This window comes from Linepithema humile, chromosome 3 (genome assembly GCF_040581485.1).
Source record: "Linepithema humile isolate Giens D197 chromosome 3, Lhum_UNIL_v1.0, whole genome shotgun sequence".
NCBI lineage: Eukaryota > Metazoa > Arthropoda > Insecta > Hymenoptera > Formicidae > Linepithema > Linepithema humile.
The window spans coordinates 26,004,381-26,026,405 of record NC_090130.1 but is presented as its reverse complement, the minus strand read 5'-3'; the positions used below and the strand labels follow the sequence as shown (position 1 = coordinate 26,026,405).

Below are 22,025 nucleotides of genomic sequence, written 5' to 3'. Positions count from 1 at the left end.
GATTCATAAAATAAAAAAAATTAAAATCCGCTGAAGGCACACACATGTGAAAGCAGTTTCAAGCTTTAAAATGCTTCGCTCCGAATTAAATACGATGATTTCTCATGGAGTTACAATGCTTTGAAAATTGTCGTATTTGAACAATTTTTCTTGATTCCTTAATTGTTGTTTATAGAGAATTTTGTATTTATATTTTCAAATAATTTAGTCTTATATAATAAATATTTACTAATAAATAATATTAAATAAAAGAATTATAATACAACCAATAAATTTCAATTAGACATATTTTACTTACGTCACAAAACTAGAAAATAGAAATAGTAAATGTATGTACATATGGTCACAAAAATGATTTAACACATAAACTTGCAGGTATGAATTTCACAAGCCAATTCAAATGTGCCGTGACCCGCCTTGACAAATTCATGGTTAAGGCATTCCTGTGTCCATGTGTACAGCGGAAACGATACTATATTCGTAAGTTTAAAGTCCCCCAAACTTGACGTAATGGCTAATCACGTCAACTTGCTTATAAAAACTGTGCTTCAGCGCTTTATCGCCCAGTCTTCAAACGATATTCAACATTACAGTGCATTTTCAAATCCAAATATCATAAAAAGACATCGCAACAAGTAAATGCAAATAAAATAAGATAAGTATATTTGCATCTATTTTTCTGCATTTCTATATCCAATAAAACAATTAAAATTATGGGTACCGAAAAAACATATCAATCGTATATTAATACCGAATCCAGTGACGAAATTGTTATTTCTGGTATCGCTGGTAGATTCCCAGGCTCAGACAATATAAAACAATTACAAGAAAATCTATTCAACAAAATTAATCTTCTTAAAGCAAATCATTCTCGATGGAATATAGGTGATTAATTTATAAATTGTAACTTTGTATTTATATTTAACTGAGATTAATAGTTTTTCCTTTGTCATTAATTACAGTAGATAATTGAATATTTCAAAGACATACTTTAAACTATAGTTTTACAATAATAAAAATACAGAAAACAATATAGTTATAATTTCCAAATATATATTTGTTAGAGCATTCGGACTTACCAACTCGCATGGGAACAATTAATAATGTGGAAAAGTTTGATGCCGATTTTTTTGATATATCTTTCAAGCAAGCAAATATAATAGATCCCATGATAAGAATGTTACTGGAACACACTTACGAAGCAATTATCGATGCAGGAATCAATCCAAAACAATTACGAGGCAAAAATACTGCAGTAATCATAGGGTCGTGTTACCTTGAATCACAAGAGACATTATTGTATAAAAATTTTCAGGTGAAACAAATTATCATTGATTGATATAAATAGTAAAAAAATAATTGTTATAATAATACACTACGCATCAAAATTAAGGGATAGAAAATTTCGTTACTCAAAGCGTACCACGAGGAGATTGCTGATCGGATTTACGCTTCGCGCGCGCACGCGTGCGTGCGGATCTTCGCAATAGACCCAGGTGAATGAAAAAAGAGAAAAACGCGATTTTTAACACGTTTTTACAATCGATATATCGAAATAATAAAAATGTCAGATCGAAATTCTGAAGAGAGCGTCTTATAGGGACGACTTTGAACTTTCCAAGAAGCTCATGGTGAATGTCGTACGACAATTTGTTCCAGAGCTACGGATGTTTAAAGTTGAAGGTACCAGTTTTGCTTTAACCGCCAATAATCGGTCAAAAAAAATTGCACAGCATTTACTAAAAAAGCAAATTGTTGAGAATTGTGTGAGCTTTAACGTCGTGAAATCGATTTTTTATAAAAAAAATTTTTCTGGTCCATGCACGTTGCCCAATTTGGGGAAATTTTTTTCATTTCCGGATTGGTCCGTTCAATGGAGGATGACTCAGTTAAAAATGATGATACGGGAGTTTTCTTCCAAGATTCAAAAACTAGAAAATTCAAGCTTTAAAACGCTTTTCTTAAATATTTTTTTCGTCCATTTTTCGCGAAGATACAGCTGCCCAAAAAACACCCAAAAATCGACCCGAAATGTTCTATCCCTTAATTTTGACGCGTAGTGTAATTTGTTATGGCTTAAATCTTGTTATTAGATAAGCAACATAAATATTATTGAATGTAGTAAATCCATAGTAATGCAAAAATACTTTCATATTTTGGATGTAAAAAAACCGCAAAATAAAAAAAAATTATTGATTTATGAAAATAAAATAGTACAAAATAATTAGAAAAAAATGATTAGAAGGAAATAAAACAGTACAAAATAATTAAAAGAAATTATTCACATAATGATTTTTATTGTAATTACATGACCTATATAAATATATCACTACGTCCTGTAAATTAGATAGACGACGGAACCATTACAGGATGCGCAAAATATGCAGCAGCAAATATATTATCTCATTCATTTCATTTAAAAGGACCATCCTATACAGTGGATAGTGCTTGTAGCTCTGGTCTATACGCTATAGCTGTTGCATATGAATGTATTATGTCAGGCCAATGCGAGGACGCAGTAGTTGGAGCCATAAACCTTTGCTTACATCCTGGTCCACATATGCAATTCTTTCGGCTTGGTATTATTTTCTACTAAAATTACTTGATTTTATAATACAAGCTAAGTTGATATACTACATTAATATAATACATACTGTACATCATTTTAGGTGTTTTATCTTCTGATGGATATTGTAGGCCTTTTGATGCTGCCGCAAGTGGTTATTCGCGTTCCGAAACCGTATCGGTAGTATATCTTCAAAAAGCTAAAAATGCGAAAAGAATTTATGCTATATGTAAACAGATTAAACTAAATAATGACGGTTACAAAGAAGAAGGAATAACATTTCCATCGTCGCACATGCAAAGTGCCTTATTAACAGAGTTTTACAATGAGTGCAAAGTACCACCATCTGACTTGGATTACATCGAAGCACATGGTACTGCTACTAGAGTTGGCGACCCCGAAGAAATCAATGCTATTCGTAACGTTCTGTGTCAAAATAGAAAAACCCCATTAATGATAGGATCTGTAAAATCTAACCTTGGTCACGCAGAACCTGCCAGCGGCTTCACACAAATCGCTAAAGTAAAACAATTTATTTAACAAATTATTTCCATAACATAAAGACAACGATTTAAAATAACAAACAAATTAAGACATTTAAAACAAATTATCAAAATAATTCTTTCATGTAGTTTTATTCTTATATTTTTTTATGTAACATTTTAGAGAGAGAAAGTAATATTTCAAATAATGACTACTAACGTTGCTCAAAAAAACATTAAATAGTGGTAATTCTTTCATTTAAATGTGATAATTACTAATTTCATTAATAAAAGAAAAACTATAAATTCTATATTCATTCAAGGAAGATTATCTTTTGTATACAAATCTTTTAGATACAAATCTTTTGGATAAAAATAAATCAAGTACTACAATTAATTCAAATTTACATACCCAAATTTATTAATTTTATAAATATTTTTTAAAGGTGATAATAGCATTTGAAACCGGATTTGTACCGCCAAACATAAACTTTACATCACCGCGGAACGATATAGACGCTTTAATGGATGGAACCATCCGTGTCCTCACAGAAGCAATGCCGCTTAAAAATGGTTATATTGCCATGAATTCTTTTGGATTTGGTGGATCCAATGTTCATTTCTTATTGAAATGGAATCCTAAAAAAAAAGTTAATAATGGAGCACCTATTGATGACTTGCCAAGACTTGTGGCATTGTCCGGGCGCACTGAAGAATCTGTGAAATTGTTTTTAAACAATGTAAGGGACTATTTTAAAAACGGCACCAACATTATTTTTAATAGCAAGGAACATTACATGATGTATACCACATTTATTTTTAAAATATTTATTTTTTAGGTTGCTAATCATCCCATAGATGTAGAATACATCCGTTTATTACACGACATTCATACAGACGACATAGATGGCCATTCATGGAGAGGATACATTATACTGGATTCTCGGCAAAAGAATTCCATACAAAAAGTTCAAAATTGTAAAAACAAAAAACGACCTATCTGCTATATATTCTCTGCATTAGAATTGCAATGGCCAGAAATGGGTATGTACCCAACATTAAATAATTTTATATCTACAAATTAATTAAGAAAATAATACATAAATTTCCAAACTTTATCAGGTAAAGAACTATTAAAATTTCACGCATTTGCAAATACTGTAAAAATGTGCGATGCTATTTTAAAACCATACGATATAAATGTCACAAATATTTTGATGAAGATGGATGCAAAATTAAACAAAAACGCTTTACATACATTTGTTGGCATTATCGCTATACAGGTATTATACATACAGGGTGATTCAAAATAACCTGATGTCCTTGCAATGCCATATTCTTGAGCGAATTCTGAGACGATTTTTCCTTTTACAAAATTTTGTCCGAAGCTTAGTTTTCGAGTTATAATTGAAAATAATTTGCTACTTACGAGTCCGATACAACGGACAGGCAGGGACGATGCAATGCGTCATGAGACGACAGTAAACACTTGACAGTCTCATTATACATTGCGCGTCCCTGCCTGCCCGTTGTATCGAACTCGTAAGTTGCTACCTATTTTCAATTATAACTCGAAAACTAAGCTTCGGACAAAATTTTGTAAAAGGAAAAATCGTCTCAGAATTCGCTCAAGAATATGGCATTGCAAGGACATCAGATTATTTTGAATCACCCTGTATATCAAAACCGCAAATAGGAATATTGTGTATATTAATGAACACAAATTTGAGTTCATTAATAATTGTCTATATTATATTTACTTTACCATAAAATATGTTTATAATAAATATTACTTTTTTATGCTATATATTTAATAATAAAATTGTTTATTTAACTTTGTAGATTGGCTTAGTAGATCTTTTAACATCTATAGAGATTATTCCGGATTACATAATTGGTCATTTTGCTGGTGAACTTGGTTGTGCTTACGCAGACGGATGTCTAACTATAGAACAAACTATTCTGTCAGCGTACTTTATTGGTTTAGCATGTGTGAAAGAGAAACTAGTTCATAGCTCTACCGCAGTTGTCAATTTGGATTACAAATCTCTTAAAAGTATATGTCCAGCGGATATTGAAATAATATGCAGAAACAATCATAACAGCAATATTGTAACTGGCCCCGCTAAATCCATGCAAGAATTTTTGCGAAAATTACAAGTATGTTAATTTTTTGCCATATATAAACTATAAATTTTTCTTTATTAATACGTAATGCACGTAGTGTTTTTCTTGATAGTCGAATATGAATATAATTTATAGTTTCAATTTGTCGTATTTACAAATATATATTAATTACTTTTTTTCAGAACAACAGTATTGACGTGAAAACAACCTACTTCAACAACATGCCGCATCACAGTCGTTACCTCGCTTCTCTGAAATCGCAGTTTTTTATAAGTTTGAACGAAATAATTTCACAGCCGAAAGAAAGGAGTCCTAAATGGATCAGCACCTCCGTACCTCGTAACGAATGGTCCGATCCAACATCAAAATTATGCTCAGCAAACTACCATACGGGTAGTATATTAAACACCATTCTTTTTGAACAAGCAACGCATATGATCCCAGATAATGCTGTAATTATCGAAATTGCACCAAATAGCATTTTACAGGACATTTTGAAAAAATCGGTACATTCAAAAGTAACGAACATTGTACCGACTAAGCGAAATGAATCAAATGCTATCGATTTACTATTGCAAGGAATTGGAGAACTCTACAACTGTGGCCTCCAGCCACGGATTGCTAATTTGTATCCACCGGTAAATTTTCCGGTTAGCCGAGGCACTCCTATGATCTCTCCATCTATAAGGTACAATGTAATTTTAAAATTAATCTAAACATTGCATATATAAGTAAACACATAATTGCATAAACAAACGTTTTAATACTATTAGATGGAAACATTCTGAAGATTGGTTCGTAAATGATTATCAAAATCAAAAATTCATGAAATTCAGAGACAAACAAGTAGAAATTATGAAGGATGACGAAGATTATATCTATATGACCGGTCACGTCATTGACGGAAAAAATTTGCTACCTGCGACAGGCTATCTAATTCTTGTTTGGGAAATCATTGGAATGATAAAGGATAAAACATACACATCAATATCAATAGTATTTCAAGATATAAAATTTATTCGGGCTACTCATTTATCAAACGATGGCCCTGTAAATTTGACAATTATGATACAGAAAAGTATGTGTAAAATTTTATTCTTTTAAAAAAAGCTTTTAATAATATAATTACAATAACATGAAATATTTGATGCAAAATTATTTGTAGAGAGCGGCAAATTTGAAATCACTGAAGGAGACAGCGTTGTTGTAACAGGCGTAGTATACGCTGTATCAAATGCCGAACAAGAAATGGTGCTGAATGATCTGTTACCGATGGATACTAACGAAGAAGAACATATGACTTCTCGAGACATTTATAAGGAATTGAGGCTACGCGGTTACCAATATAGTGGTGAATTTTGTGGCTTAAATAGCGCATCAGTCTCAGGCAGCAAAGGGCACATTGCTTGGACAGGTAATTGGGTAACATTCATGGACAACATGCTGCAGATGTCTATAATTGGAAAAGATACCAGAGACTTATATGTTCCAACAAGTATTGAAAAATTGGTAATTAATCCTGCACTTCACGCATCAAAATTGCGGGACGTCTCATTCAAAAAAAATAAACGTAAGTATCTTACTTACAATTAAATACATATTGAGAAGATTATTATTTAAAATGTAATATTTTCTAAATTACCAAATTGCAGAATTACCAATACATGTATATAAAGAAATAAGCGTAATTAAATCAGGTGGAACAGAGATACATGGCCTGAAAGCTACCTCGATTTCTCGCCGAAAACCAATAGGAGATCCCGTCATCGAAGAACATAAATTTATAGCTCACCAAGATCGCGCTGATATTTCGTTAAATCAAGCAATTCGAATATCGACGCAGCTGGCGCTAGAGGATCATCAGATCATTAAAGCAACAGCCATAGAGCTGGTGGAAGATGCAGATGATGTAATGTTAAAAGATCTATCCTCAACGTTACTGATTGAAGCTCTTGCTGATATTCCTTTAATACAAGCAAATGTTGTTATACTAACATCGCCAAATCGTTTCAATCTAGAGAAACTGTCTTCAAGTGTTTCGGTCGAAAATTTAAACAAACCATTTATAGGCGACAAAGCTTTGATAGCAACAGGATTTAATCTTTTCACGAAACATCAAATTTCACTAGAACAACTTTTGCCTCTTTTGAAGGATGGCGGTTATCTCTTAACACGCGAGAAATTCAATATAAATAACTATGACAAATATTTGCGTAAATATGCGTTAAGTGTTATTCTGGAAAAGCATACGGATAAAGAAGTAATTATACTTCTAAAGAAAAAGGTTATGATAAAAAATACAATTGTCGTCCATATAAATAATAATAATTTCAATTGGTTCGAAGAGTTGAAGCAACTTGTAGACGACAAGAATAAACATGATGGCAATAACAGAATTGTAATTGTTGGAGAGGGGGACTTTGAATGCGGTTTATTGGGTTTTATTAACTGCTTGAGGAAAGAACCTGGTGGACAGCTGGTTAGAGGTGTGCTTATTCAAGATAAACATGCTCCTAAATTTTCTTTACAAGATCCATTCTATATGGAACAATTACAAAAAGATATGACTGTTAACGTTTTGCGACCTAATAAAATTTGGGGATCTTACCGACATTTGCGATTACCGCATCCAGAAGTCGAATCCGTAACTACAGCCTATGTCTGTCAAACGGTACATAAAACCATTTGCCGAATTTTAAATAATATATTAATGTACTATTGACACAATAATATTGCGAATTATTTTGTTTCAAATATTTATAAAAATTTCACTTAAAAGTTTTGCGCTTTATCTAACGAATACATTTTTTTGTTTGACAAATATTTTTTTACAGGTACGAGGCGATTTAAGTTCTTTCTGTTGGATGGAAAACGATATATCTGTTGATACTTATGGCAATGATATAGTACGTGTGGTCTATTCGTCCATCAATTTCAGAGATGTAATGCTAGCAACTGGCAAATTAACATCTGATTTTATTAAGTCGAATCGACTTCAGGACATGAGTCTTGGACTGGAATATGTAGGTTACGATGGCAATGGACAGCGAGTTATGGGACTTTGTGACAATAAGTACGTAATTATATAATATATGTATGTGTTTAATTTATTATAGGTCATTTGTGAATAATAAACTTGGTGTTATAATATTACATGAGTTACACAAATTTGTTTTATTATAATATACAGATAAAATTGTTATTTTATTTTTATTTATTAGAAGAGATCGTTATTTTATAATTACTCGAACAATAATTTAATTTATTTAATAATAATAATGTTGTTATGTTCTAGGTGCATAGCAAATGTCGTTGTACGAGATAAAGATTTATGTTGGAATATACCCGATTCATGGACATTTGAGGAGGCAGCTACAGTGCCGTGTATTTACAGCACGAATTATTATGCCTTATATCATTTTGGAAAAATGAAGAAAGGTGATAAAGTACTTATCCACTCTGGCACTGGTGGCATTGGACAATCAGCCATTCATCTCGCTCTTCAGGAAGGATGTCAAGTGTTTACTACCGTGGGCACTGCAGAAAAACGTAAATTCATCAGAAAACTGTTTCCGGCTATTCCCGATGAACATATTGGATATTCGCGAGACACGAGTTTTGAGCAAATAATAATGCGACAAACAAACGGTCGCGGCGTTGATATTGTATTAAACTCTTTGGCGGAAGAAAAACTTACAGCGTCTGCTCGCTGTTTGGCAAAGAGGGGTCGTTTTCTAGAAATCGGAAAGTTTGATATTTTATCCAACAATCATCTAAACATGTCTTTATTTCAAAAAGGAATCAGTTTTTATCCTATTCTATTGGATGCAATGTTTACCAGTAACCATGAAAATAAATCTCGATTATCCAAGTTAGTGGCTGATGGTTTAAAATATGGAAATATTAAACCTATTCAGACGACAGTTTTTCCTAAGACGGAAATTGAAGCAGCTTTCAGATACATGGCAAGCGGTAAACACATGGGAAAAGTGCGTTTAACAATTTTTTACAACAATTTAACGTATTTTATAAAGTATTATTAAAAAAGTTGTGCGTACCCAGGTAGAAATCTGGTCTAGGAGAAAGCCTGGCCCTGAATATTTTTCCCCGAGTATAGCTTGGATCTGTCCAGGAAATCTAGCTTGGACCCATATGTAATGGGGGACGGCGGGCATGGACGGATCCATTATCTAAAATGTACACTGAGAAAAATGGTTTTATTATATTAACAAAATTCTTCTGGTTGACCGTATTTTAGTCAAACAAAACAGAATTTCTGGTTATCGTCACAAAATTTTACATCTTATATCAACACCGTTTGGTTAACTTTACTATAAGGATCTGAATAAGTGTTTTCTTGTTGGATCTACAAAACTTCTTGTTATATTTACATAAATCGCAGCGCTCTGCAACAGTTTCGTCATCACTCACTAAACGGTTGATCAACTGTTCGCCGCATTCATTTGTTACACTGCTACTGCGCCCTCGTTACTCGCGGCGTGAATCGCGCGCATTAGATCTTTCGCGAAGCAATGGCGCTGAGCAGTCGGAACAGTCTCAACTAAGTTCGCTAAAGTTTTACGTCACGTCGTGGATCCATTACGGAATATTAGTTAGGCTGATGGCACAGAACGAGAAGTAAGCACTTATGTCTGTCGTAGACGTCTGTCGTGGACGTATGATAAGGCAGAGAAAAACGTAAGTCGTGAAAGGTTATTGTGTGGATACATGTAGATACGACTACGACATACATACATTAGTGCTTACATCTCAGTCTCTGCCATCAGCCTAAAGGCCATCACACACAAAATGACATAACTGCATATGCAATGAACATTTAGCATAAAGGCGCCATATTGATTTACATAGCATGCTCATTGGTCAAGACGGTCTTATGCTATGCATATGCAGTTATGTCATTTTGTGTGTGATGGCCTTTACATCCGAAAAGTTTTATGATCACTTGATGTTTTTTTTTTTTATGAAATATATGTATACCAGTGATGTGATGTTTCCTATCGGGCTCGGGAGCCGGGAGCCCGGTAAGAAACATCACATCACTGAGTATACTTTAAACCAAAATATATTGTTAGTATTTTACAAAAACCACACCTATCCGAACTTGTTTTTTAACTACAACGTTGTGTTAAACCTAACAAAACGATATAGTAAAGTTAACAAGAAATTCTGGTAGAGTTTTGTAAATCTAACAACACGATGTAGTAAGGTTTACAAGAAATTCTGGTAGAGTTTTGTAAATCTAACAACACGATGTAGTAAGGTTTACAAGAAATTCTGATAGATTTAAACAGGATGGAATTTAACAGAATCTTCCGGTAATTCCAACAACAAATTTGTTTTGTTCATTTTTAAACAAACGTACTAGTAGAATCAACCAGAATTTCTTATAATACAACAAAACTTTTTTTCCAGTGTACCCAGGCCCAGGCTTTGTTTCCACGGTTTTTCCTAGACATTATACTAGAATCCCGCCTAGGGCCCTTATTTTACTCGGGTTTTCTCCTGGATTGTTCGATATTGTATTTTGCGGATGACGTTTCTATAAACGTTTTTGTAGATTTGAGTAAAAGTGCACTGGAAAAAAAGTTTTGTTGTATTATAAGAAATTCTGGTTGATTCTACTAGTACGTTTGTTCAAAAATTTTACGAAACAAATTTGTTGTTGGAATTACCAGAAGATTCTGTTAAATTCCATCCTGTTTAAATCTATCAGAATTTCTTGTAACCTTACTACATCGTGTTGTTAGATTTACAAAACTCTACCAGAATTTCTTGTTAACTTTACTATATCGTTTTGTTAGGTTAAAACAACGTTATAGTTAAAAAACAAGTTCGGATAGGTGTGGTTTTTGTAAAATACTAACAATATATTTTGGTTTAAAGTATACTTAGTGATGTGATGTTTCCTACCGGGCTCCCGGTTCCCGAGTCCGATAAGAAACATCACATCACTGGTATACATATATTTCATTAAAAAAAAAAAACACCACGTGATCATAAAACTTTTCGGATGTAAGGCTGATGGCAGAGACCGAGACGTAAGCACTTATGTATGTATGTCGTAGTCGTATCCACATATATCCACACAATAACCTTTCAAGACTTACGTTTTTCTTTGCCTTATCATACGTCCATGACAGACGTCTACGACAGACATAAGTGCTTACTTCTTATTCTCTGCCATCAGCCTAACTAATATTCCGTAATGGATCCACGACGCGACGTAAAACTTTAGCGAGCTCAGTTGAGACTGTTCCGACTGCTCAGCACCATTGCTTCGCGAAAGATCTAATGCACGCGATTCGCGCCGCGAGAAGCGAGAGCGCAGTAGCAGTGTAACAAATGAATGCGGCGAACAGTTGATCAACCGTTTAGTGAGTGATGACGAAACTGTTGCAGAGCGCTGCGATTTATGTAAATATAACAAGAAGTTTTGTAGATCCAACAAGAAAACACTTATTCAGATCCTTATAGTAAAGTTAACCAAACGGTGTTGATATAAGATGTAAAATTTTGTGACGATAACCAGAAATTCTGTTTTATTTGACTAAAATACGGTCAGAAGCATTTTGTTAATATAATAAAACCATTTTTCTCAGTGTGGCATTAATCTAAGTCAGTGCTCGGAATTAGTCTGAACATTTCAGCCGATTTCCGTGGTATACGCCTCCTCTCCTCTCCTTACCGCGCGCGCTGCAACCGCTAGGGCCAGCGCCGCCGAGCGTTAAGAGCGGCACTATCTGATTATGAGTAGGTTCTTCTCCCTATTTATTAAAATTTAAAAAAATTTATTAAAATTTATTTATTAAAAATAAATTTAAAAATAAAAAATTTATTTTTAATAAATTTCAATAAATTTTTTTAAATTTTAATAAATAGGGAGAAAAACCCACTCATAATCGGATAGTGCCGCTCCTAACGCTCGGCGGCGCTGGCCCTAGCGGCTGCGGCGCGCGCGGTAAGGAGAGGAAAGGAGGCGTATATCACGAAAATCGGTTGAAATGTTCAGACTAATTCCGAGCACTGATCTAAGTCGTAAAATATCCAGCAACTCATCTGTTTGATTGTGTGGAATTTGGTTGGTTACAATCCACTGACATAATTTTTCCATTTTATCAGCCATTTCGTCCTCATTATTGTGACCTTCATTGCATTCATCGATTTCTCTTTCTGATTCTAATATATCATCTTCGAGCTCTGAATTCTCGGTTTCTCTTTCTGGATCTGACATATCATCTTCGAGCTCTGAATTGTTATTTTCCATAAATATTTCCAGGTCATCAGTTTCCTCTTCGTCGCGTACATGATAGACATTCTCATTTACAGCACTATCAGTAGCTTCGTTACTGTTAGATTGCGAATACTTGTTTTTTATCAAGTCACTTTCGTCACACGTGTCACTTTCAGTTTTGATGTTCGCTATTTTTGTTTCTAATTTTGTCCTCGCCCGATATTTTCGCTTTCTCAACAATAGACGAGAAGCCGCGAATATGCGATCACACATTGTGTACGTTTCAAACCATTTTTTTTTTTTTATTTTGAACCGTAACTCTTTGATATGCTCTAAGGTGTTACTATTTTAAGCCGCAAAATATTTAACAAACGTTAACATAACCTGAAAGTTCAGAATAAAAATACTGGTTTTTCCCTGATCGGACCCGACCAGATCCAGGAAAAAATACACATAAATATTATTTAACCAAAACCTGGGAAAAATCGTGGAAAATTTATAGCGAAAAGCCAGGACCCGTCTGGATTTTCCAAGCTAGTATTTCCCATGCGGGGCCCGTATATATTCAGAAAAGATTGAAGGAAATTTCAACCTGGGTAATACGTAATATAAATTTCATATTTTTAATATAATGATATGTTTATAGATTATTTTAAATATACAAGAGGATGTTAAATCTCTGGATTCCCCTGTTCTTGCACACCGTCGTTATTACTGTCTCAGCGATAGAACTTACGTTATACTAGGCGGCTTGGGTGGATTTGGTTTAGAGTTAACTGACTGGCTCATACTTAGAGGCGCTAAGAATGTCGTACTAACTTCGAGAACTGGAATAAAGAATGGCTATCAGCGAATGAGAATTGAGATATGGAAATCGTACGGTGTAAACGTGCAGATAGTTAAAGACGCAAATCTTGCTAATATCGAAGAATGTGAACACTTCCTACAAATGGTGGAGAAACAAGCACCAGTAGATGCGATATTTAATCTTGCCGTGGTTTTGAAAGATTGTATACTTAAGAACCAAACCATAGAAACTTTCACAGAATCTTTCATGTCGAAGGCTTGGACGACACAGACATTAGATAAAGCATCTAGAAAGATCTGTTTAAAACTTCGACATTTTGTAGTGTTTTCTTCCGTTTCTTGCGGAAGAGGAAACGCTGGGCAAACTAATTATGGTATGGCCAATTCCATCATGGAAAGAGTGTGCGAAAAAAGAGCGGAGGAAGGACTACCCGGATTGGCAATTCAATGGGGAGCTGTAGGTGACGTAGGTCTCGTCGCTGACATGCAGGAAGTCAATAAAGAGTTGATTATCGGCGGGACTCTGCAACAGAAAATATCTTCCTGCCTTGCAGAACTCCAGAAATTTTTGCTCCAAAACCGACCGATCGTAAGCAGCATGATCGTAAATGAAAAGAAAATGGGGTTATCCGGTTTAAACAACATGGTGGAAACCGTTGCTAATATTATGAGTAAGAAATAACAAACAGATTTTTTTTTTGTTATAATCTACTTAGAACGTTATAATTTTTTAATGTATTATTTACTTCGATATCACAGCATCCCAAAAGTCATTGTTGCACGCACAAATACGTACACAAACACATATATCCTTACACGCAGACTTGCATGTGGAATATGCTGTTAAACTTTTTTTGGCATAATATAATCAGTCACAATGTGTTTCTATGAATTTTGTGTTACAGATATAAGAGATATAAAAGTAATAAGTCAAAGTACACCTTTGGCTGAACTTGGAATGGATTCCATGATGGCTGTGGAAATCAGACAAACATTGGAACGAGAATTTGATATCTTGCTCACTGCACAAGAAGCGCGAAGCCTCACATTTGCAAAACTGAGTCAAATATCTAATGCAAACGTTAATAGCATCGAGACACAAACTGAAGCGGCAACTAAAGCGGCAACTGATATAAATAAGCCAGATCTTACGAAAGCACAGAAATTGTTATTTGGTATTTTGAGAAATCAAGATTTTGTTTCGGAAATTTGTTTAGATCTTCCGACCAACACAATGGATAACTCGACCCATGTATTTCTTCTACCAGGACTTGATGGCTGCGGAACAATATTTAATCAATTAGCATTAAAAATTAAATTTTCGGCAACATCTTTGCAATATGGCAATATCGGTGCTGCAAGCACTATATCCGAGATGGCTGATTATCTTTTAATGGTACGTAATTGTAATAAAACGTCTTTCAAAGGTATATAATCAGAGTTATTAACTTTTTGTATTGTATTTATTCCAAAATTTTCTTTAATGCTTTGCTTTGCAATGCATTTAAATTGCTTAAAATGTATCTTTTTTATATTATATTTTCAAAATTTATTTTATTCTATTCTTATTTCTTGTTTTTATAATTGTTAAAAGATTTGTGTAGACACGGATACTGTTTTATATTATATTTATCTATTACAATATTATTATCGGAAATTGCATTTGTACAGTCCTAGCATGGTGGCTTGACAATCATTTGTTATAATTAAAACTCACATATGATTTTTAAATAAAATGAAGCTTTTAGCTTACCATAGCAAAAATTGCTAAATATTTCTTATTTTTACTTTTTTTGTAGTTTATATTACCACGTTTAAAAGACGAAAAGAAAGTCGTAATAACAGGGTATTCTTTCGGTTCTATTCTTGCAATTGAACTAATAAAAAGATTGGAGGCTACAGATACTAAAAGTCGATTAGTTCTCATCGATGGAGCTCCGGAATATATAATGCATAGTGAACTTAATATGCTTAGCGCTATGAGCGATGAAGAACTTCAGATTAATATTATGATCAATATTATCAAGATTTATGAAACAAAAATCAGTGAAGAGGTATAACTCCAATTTTTATTTTTTTTAAACTAATTACATTATTATATTTTTGATTGCGGATATTTTATGTATCACTCATTGAGTCTTACTGCCTGTTTATACTGTAAATATTTCCCATTTTATAATTAGAATTTAAAAATAGAATGTAATGTATAACAGGTTTTATTGGAATTAAGAAAATGTGAAACTTGGGAAGAAAGATTCGAAATTTTCGCCACATACTTTTTAAAAGTAAATTCTCTTCTGTCACATTTAAATTTGCAAACACTGTATACAACAATTTATAAAAATGTACTGGCTATTCGGCAATATGATTCTTCTACATTACCGCGTATTAAATCACCCATAACGTTGTTAAAACCTACATTGTCATATGCACCTGAACTCGAAGAGGATTATGGTTTGTATAAGGTATTTTGAGAAAACATTTTATCAGTATTTATTATTTAATATACCAATTTTTACAATATTTTTTATAAAATTTATAACGTTTAAGATAACTGAAAACAAGGTTGTAGTACATCACGTCGAGGGTAATCACGTGACGATCTTAGGAAACGAGAAAGTGGTGGCTGTAATTAATGAAGAAGCGTTTTGATGTAAGTAATTTTATTATTGACGTTTATAATAACTATATGGTCTTATTTAAAATAATTGTTGTCACTGTTTCTGAAGTCACATGCATTACTGTGATTAATTTTGTAACTATGTAAAAAATTTTTAATTAATCTTTTTATCTTATTTGCTTTAGATTGCACATTAAAAAAGCATTATAAAATATTAATTAAAATATTTTGTTATTTTGATAAATATATGCATGTAAAATTTTATGTACTATATGAGTTCTATTTATAATTATTAGTCTATTTGCATAAATCATACAATTGCTATGTTCCTACCCAAACCTATTATATTTCAGAATGAGACTTAAGCAACCGTAACAGAAGTTTATTTTTCGCTAACAGGTCAATACGGAGTTCGACTTCTTATTTGAATGATTTATGAGACATACAACGATAACAAAAGGATAGATTTTGTATCTTTTATGATATCATCGTTTATTGATTTTTTGTTTTATATAAAGAATTTAATATTCTTTACTGAGAATGGAATTTTGTATAATCTTTTGAGGTGGAGGAATGTGGGCAATGTTTAAAATTAAAATACCAACTGTGGTTAAAAAATTATTTAATTATAAAAATAATAAAGTTGTTGTTATTTACATGTGATATATTTCAAATGTAAACAACTAAATAAAATTTATAATAAAAAATTAAAGAAAAAAATTTTGATTAATTATTTGTATTAAATTGATTAAAAAGTTTCTTCAGATTTGTCGATAAAAATAAATGTAAAAATTATTTTGTTATTATTTTTAATTAATTTTAAATATTTAAAAGTTATTTTGATAACTGTTTTTGAAAAAAATTGCAATATAAATGTAGTAAGTGTTTGATATATTTGTAATAGTACTGTATATATTATTCAATAAATTAACCGCAATCTTTTGGAATTGTAAAAAGAATTGTTTCTTTTGCTACTGTGTTTTTTTATTTTTTTCATTCATTCCCAGGTAGAAATTTTTATCGATCTTCCCTGAATATATACGGGCCCCCATGGGAAATATTAGCTTGGAAAATCCAGACGGGTCCTGGCTTTTCACTATAAATTTTTCACGATTTTTCTCAGGTTTTGGTTAAAAAATATCTATCTGTATTTTTTCCTGGATCTGGCCTGGTCCGATCAGGGAAAAACCAGTATTTTTATTCTGAACTTTCAGATTATGTTAACGTTTGTTAAATATTTTACGGTTCAAAATAGTAACACCTTAGAGCATATCAAAGAGTTACGGTTTGAAATAAAAGAAGAAACGGTTTGACACGTACAAAATGTGTAATCGCATATTCGTGACTTTTCGTCTACAGTTGAGGAAAATATCGGGCGAGGACAAAATTAGAAACAAAAATAGCGAACATCAAAACTGAAAATGACACGTGTGACGAAAGTGACTTGATAAAAAATAAGTATTCGCGATCTAACAGTAATGAAGCTACTGATAGTGCTGTAAATGAGAATGTCTATCATGTACGCGACGAAAAGGAAACTGATAGCCTGGAAATATTTATGGAAAATAACAATTCAGAGCTCGAAGATGATATGTCAGATTCAGAAAGAGAAATCGAGAATTCAGAGCTCGAAGATGATATATTAGAATCAGAAAGAGAAATCGATGAATACAATGAAGGTTACAATAATGAGGACGAAATGGCTGATAAAATGGAAAAATTACGTCAGTGGATTGTAACCAACCAAATTCCACACAATCAAGCAGATCAGTTGCTGGATATTTTACGACCTAGATTAATGCCACTTTTACCCAAATCTACAAAAACGTTTATAGGAACGTCATCCGCAAAATACAATATCGAACAATCTAGGAGAAAACCCGAGTAAAATAAGGGCCCTAGGCGGGATTCCAGTATAATTTCCAGTATAATTTTTAGGAAAAACTGTAGAAACAAGCCTGGGCCTGAGTACATTTTAGATAACGTATCCGTCCATGCCCGCCGTCTCCCATTACATATGAGTCCAAGCTAGATTTTCCGGACAGATCCAAGCTATACTCGGGGAAAAATATTCAGGGTCAGGCTTTCTCCTAGACCAGATTTCTACCTGGGTTGTACGGTAATATTTTTAACTTTACGTCTGCGTTTGCAAAATTGTTTGCAAAATAAACAATTTAAACTTATGTTGATAACGTGTTTATTTTTACAGTATAAAAACTCTACACTTGCTTGAAGAATATATCAAAAAGATATGTCTGCATCAAACTGTTCAAAAATACAAATTATATTATAGGCGTTTGGCCTAATGGATTGTGTTCGACTGGTGAGAAGTGAGAGAGAGTCAATGGTGTAGAAATGTGTTTATTTCTTTGTCAGAGAGAAGTATGTATGTACAAGTGTGTGTGTAACTTGAGTGCGCCAGCGGCGCATTCGCGGCAGAGTGTAAGGCCGCGAGTTTCGAATGAAAGGTGACGGGCGCGGTAAGATATTACCGGCCGCGTCTGCGTAGTTGGAATCGGGTCCTTAACAGGACGATTCATGCGAGGGTGCGTGTTGCATCCCGGCGGCGAGGTTTGCGTTGCGGTGGAGTATGTCTCCGTTGGGCCATGCGCTGCGACCGTCCGGCTCTCGATGGCGCAAGTGAGTCTGCGAGCCGAGGCGGGAGAGGCCTTCGCATTCGGATGTCCCCGGAACGTGCGTGTCACGTGGGGGCCGAGTCAACCGGGCACAGAACTCTAAGGGAATTATTTTCCGCTGTAGAGTCTGTGGTGGCGACGGCGATGCTGGTGCGTCAGCTGACCGTAGATGTACATCCTACGTGAGGTGTGCGGTCAGAGCTGAGACTGAGTCTTTCGCCTCCGTGCCTTCCCAGGCACTGTGAAAAGTCGAGAAGACTTGCTGGTTGCGCTCTTCGAAGCAGAGCTGTGACTCCGTTCAAGGGCCCTTAGTGAGAGCTCGCCTTGAAGCGAGTGAGTGAGTAAAGATCTGCGGAGCAGCTCTTTTATATCTCGTCGATCGAAGCTTGATCGCGAGAAAGCTCTTCACCGCCTGCGCCACCTGGCGGTGGGTCCGCAAGCTTATAACTGGTAGAAGGCCTGCGGCGCGTAGCGGCGCCGCGGCGTATTATGCCGCTTCAGTACAGCTGTGTAGCGGTGAGCCGCCACATATATTATTAATGTAAATTTAATAATTAAATTCTGCAAATAAAAACAATTCACAAGCACTATGTGCCAAGCTATATTAAGAAATTTAACTCAATTTTTCAGTTATTATTATGCAGAATTTATAAAACAAATATCGGTGAAAAAGAATACGTTTTTCACCTTTTACTTTTGAAGATAGAAATGTTGTCTGGAAACAATCAGGGCTCTATATATTTTTTCAAAAATATTTCTGAGTTCTAGGTGGAAAATTTAGCTAGGCTCTGTGTAAAGTTTGAGACGCCTAAATCGAACAGGCCCTACCGCTGAATCCAGGTCCGTCCAAGATTACGTCCGGAATTTGTTCAAAAAAATTATCTGCACTCCAGCTGAGACCTATAATTTTCCTAGATATTTACTTGGTTTGTACCATAATTATTTCTATAATCCAATCTGGTACAGGCTAGAATCTAAAATTTTTCTCTAAAATATTCCCTGCAATCCCAGTTGGGCCAATATATACTTCCTTTTCTCTTTCATTTTTATAACCGCTAATTTCATCATTTTGTACCATGTGTAAATCACTCTCGAACTAAGAATTTCCATGTGCTTTGGCTTCTTCGTATGCACAGTGATTATTGGTGGTGTGATAACAATTATCGATGGTTACTGCGTTGAACATCATTGTTAATTGGTTTTCATTATTAGACACGTTCTTTTTTCTATTTTTTTCCTTTTTGCGTAATATTTTCATTTCCTCAACAATCGTGAGGACATTCATGTATCTTCAATGTCACTCATTATCTCAATTGTCTTAAAACTACAATTGTGACCATTAATTAAGAAAACAATTTGTACAAGACAATTCAGAAAAACTGATACAATTATTCAATTATGCGTATATTGTATATTATACAACGTCAATTTTATTTTGGGGAAAACTAGATAAATTTCAGGGTTATATTCTGAACCTATTAGGGTATTTAAAGCTAGATTAGCCAATCCAGGCTCCATGGTTTCATATCTAATTTGGAAAAAATTTGTCAGTGGCAATCTAGAACCTATATAGATTTTCCCGACTATTTTTTCTTTCGGTAAAATCTAGATAAATTTCTAGGGTGTATTCTGGACTTAGACGAATATTTCAAACTGAATTTTTCTACCTAGGCTCTGTACTTAATCTCGACAAATCGAAACAGATTTCTACCTGAGAGCGATCGATACATTTTGTCACTATGATACAAATAAAATAAACAGTGGTCGGTATTCATAGTCCGTTCTTATATTTAAGATTGTCTTAAGCACGGACTTATATTCGCTCTCTTCGTCACACATAGATTGTGTCTGACAAAGAGAGCGAATATAAGTTCGTGCTTAAGACGATCTTGAATATAAGAACGGACTATGAATACCGCCCAGTGACTGGAAAGACTGTCGTAAATTTAATTTATTTTTCTTTGTTCTTCTTTGCAAATAGCACTATAATAACTAAACTTATCTGTAACAAGTTAAATCATTTTAATGAAAATAATCATTTCTTCCTAAATTCTACCTAAAAATTATAGAGACAGTAATTACTCTGAGATTAAAATTAGTGTATTGTTAACAAAACGTGACTATCAAGCGTCACGTTATGTTGCATTGCACTGTCCTTGCTGTCCGCCTGTTGTACCGGATTCGTACGTGTGGGAGAGAGAGAAAAAATAGTGGCAAACTATTGTTAATTATATCTCAAAAACTATGCTTTGGACAAATTTGTTGCCGAAAACAAAACCGTTTTAGAATTCGCTGAAGAATATGACGTTTGAAAGACACCAGGTTGTTTTGTATCATCTTGTATATCTCTTCATGATATCTTCAAATTGCTTTTAAATTGCGTGTTTTAACATAATTCCAATCATTATACACTTAAACAATTAAATAGTCGTTTTTTTAAGCAGAAATTAATTTATTAATTTAATATTAAAAGACAATTTGTATCTTGTAATCTTTTATGTGTATAAATACAACGAAAATGTACAAAAACTTTAAAGTTTATCATAATATGTGCTGTATGTTTTACCTATTATAGATTTTATTTTTTCCAACGTAGTGCTACGAATGCATAATTTATAAAATACGCTTTAGACTTATGCCATACGCAAATGTGAATATTAATTTAAAAGTGCATTCGGAGCATTTTTCTCTTTTCTTCTTGTCTCTCCAATTATTTATTCACTTCTATATAGTCTAGTCAGTAATCACGTGGCATAATATTATCACAAAAAGTTACATATAAATTTAATAAAATTATTTATTTAAACCCACATAATTAATTTTTGATTATATTAAAAATAGAACAAAAATGACATTTTCTGTAAATTTAAGATTTCAAAAGTTTATATAATAATTAATTATTATAATATAAAAATTATTATATATATAAAAACAGAAAAGTTATTATAATATAAAAAGCGAGCATGATTTGCCATCACAACACAGCAACAAAAATGTAGTAGAAATGTAATCGGCAATGCTATAATATCTTAAATTATATTGTAAACTAAATAAATTTAAACTTAATCATTCATTAGAATTAATTATATCTATCGTACTATAATACAAAAAATATATATTTGTGGTATAGTGTTGTTGTTTATATTACATCTGTGTTGATGATATCAAGAATTTAAGAAATAGTAATTACGCTCGTATAATTATAATAGTGCGTTTTTGCAGATACAATAAAGAATACGATAAATTCTCTCTGCGGTCAGGAACGTAAATGTCACTTCTTATATTTTCTCTCAAAATATATATTTAATTACAAATGTATTATTTAATTATAAACTTGTCTGATTTTTTCATTGTAGCAATAGAAAATTCACTATCTCCAAATTTATAGGATATGTATAAAATAATGTTTCTTTAAGTTTATAATATATGTGCTATACATATATTATTTTTGTCATGCTTTTGTTATCGTAAAAAACTATAACAAACTTGATTTTTGCCAACATAGTATTACATGTCAAGCACAATTTATATTAGA

The 22,025-nt window shown here is 33.2% G+C and overlaps 1 protein-coding gene and 1 long non-coding RNA gene across 3 annotated transcripts; one reads left to right on the top strand and one right to left on the bottom strand.

Moving 5' to 3' along the window:
* The first annotated feature begins 556 nt into the window (after positions 1-556).
* LOC105678787 (fatty acid synthase-like) lies at positions 557-16,512 on the top strand. 2 transcript variants are annotated; one of them, XM_067351552.1, is made up of 20 exons: positions 557-885; positions 1,065-1,315; positions 2,348-2,579; positions 2,670-3,088; positions 3,495-3,788; positions 3,888-4,092; positions 4,171-4,331; positions 4,891-5,208; positions 5,358-5,863; positions 5,949-6,253; positions 6,341-6,745; positions 6,828-7,846; positions 8,010-8,248; positions 8,471-9,164; positions 13,074-13,905; positions 14,140-14,630; positions 15,034-15,288; positions 15,448-15,699; positions 15,785-15,887; positions 16,254-16,512. In XM_067351552.1, exons 1-19 carry the CDS (start codon positions 714-716, stop codon positions 15,884-15,886), a joined length of 7,152 nt encoding a protein of 2,383 aa, XP_067207653.1. In that variant the 5' UTR covers positions 557-713; the 3' UTR covers position 15,887; positions 16,254-16,512. The 2 variants fall into 2 exon arrangements, with proteins under 2 accessions (XP_067207653.1, XP_067207652.1); XM_067351551.1 differs by having other exon boundaries at positions 16,208-16,512.
* Positions 8,639-10,220, bottom strand: LOC136998604 (uncharacterized). The gene is made up of 2 exons (XR_010889190.1): positions 9,567-10,220; positions 8,639-9,377 (listed from the first exon to the last, which is right to left on the bottom strand). It is a non-coding gene; the product is annotated as an uncharacterized lncRNA (long non-coding RNA).
* Positions 16,513-22,025: the final 5,513 nt, after the last annotated feature.

Bases quoted from the DNA above. Each gene is read 5' to 3' on its own strand.
- LOC105678787 (XM_067351552.1), top strand. From the start codon at position 714: ATGGGTACCGAAAAAACATATCAATCGTATATTAATACCGAATCCAGT. The intron at 5,209-5,357 runs GTATGTTAATTT...ACTTTTTTTCAG, and splicing joins AATTTTTGCGAAAATTACAA to AACAACAGTATTGACGTGAA. The intron at 15,289-15,447 runs GTATAACTCCAA...AATGTATAACAG, and splicing joins AAACAAAAATCAGTGAAGAG to GTTTTATTGGAATTAAGAAA.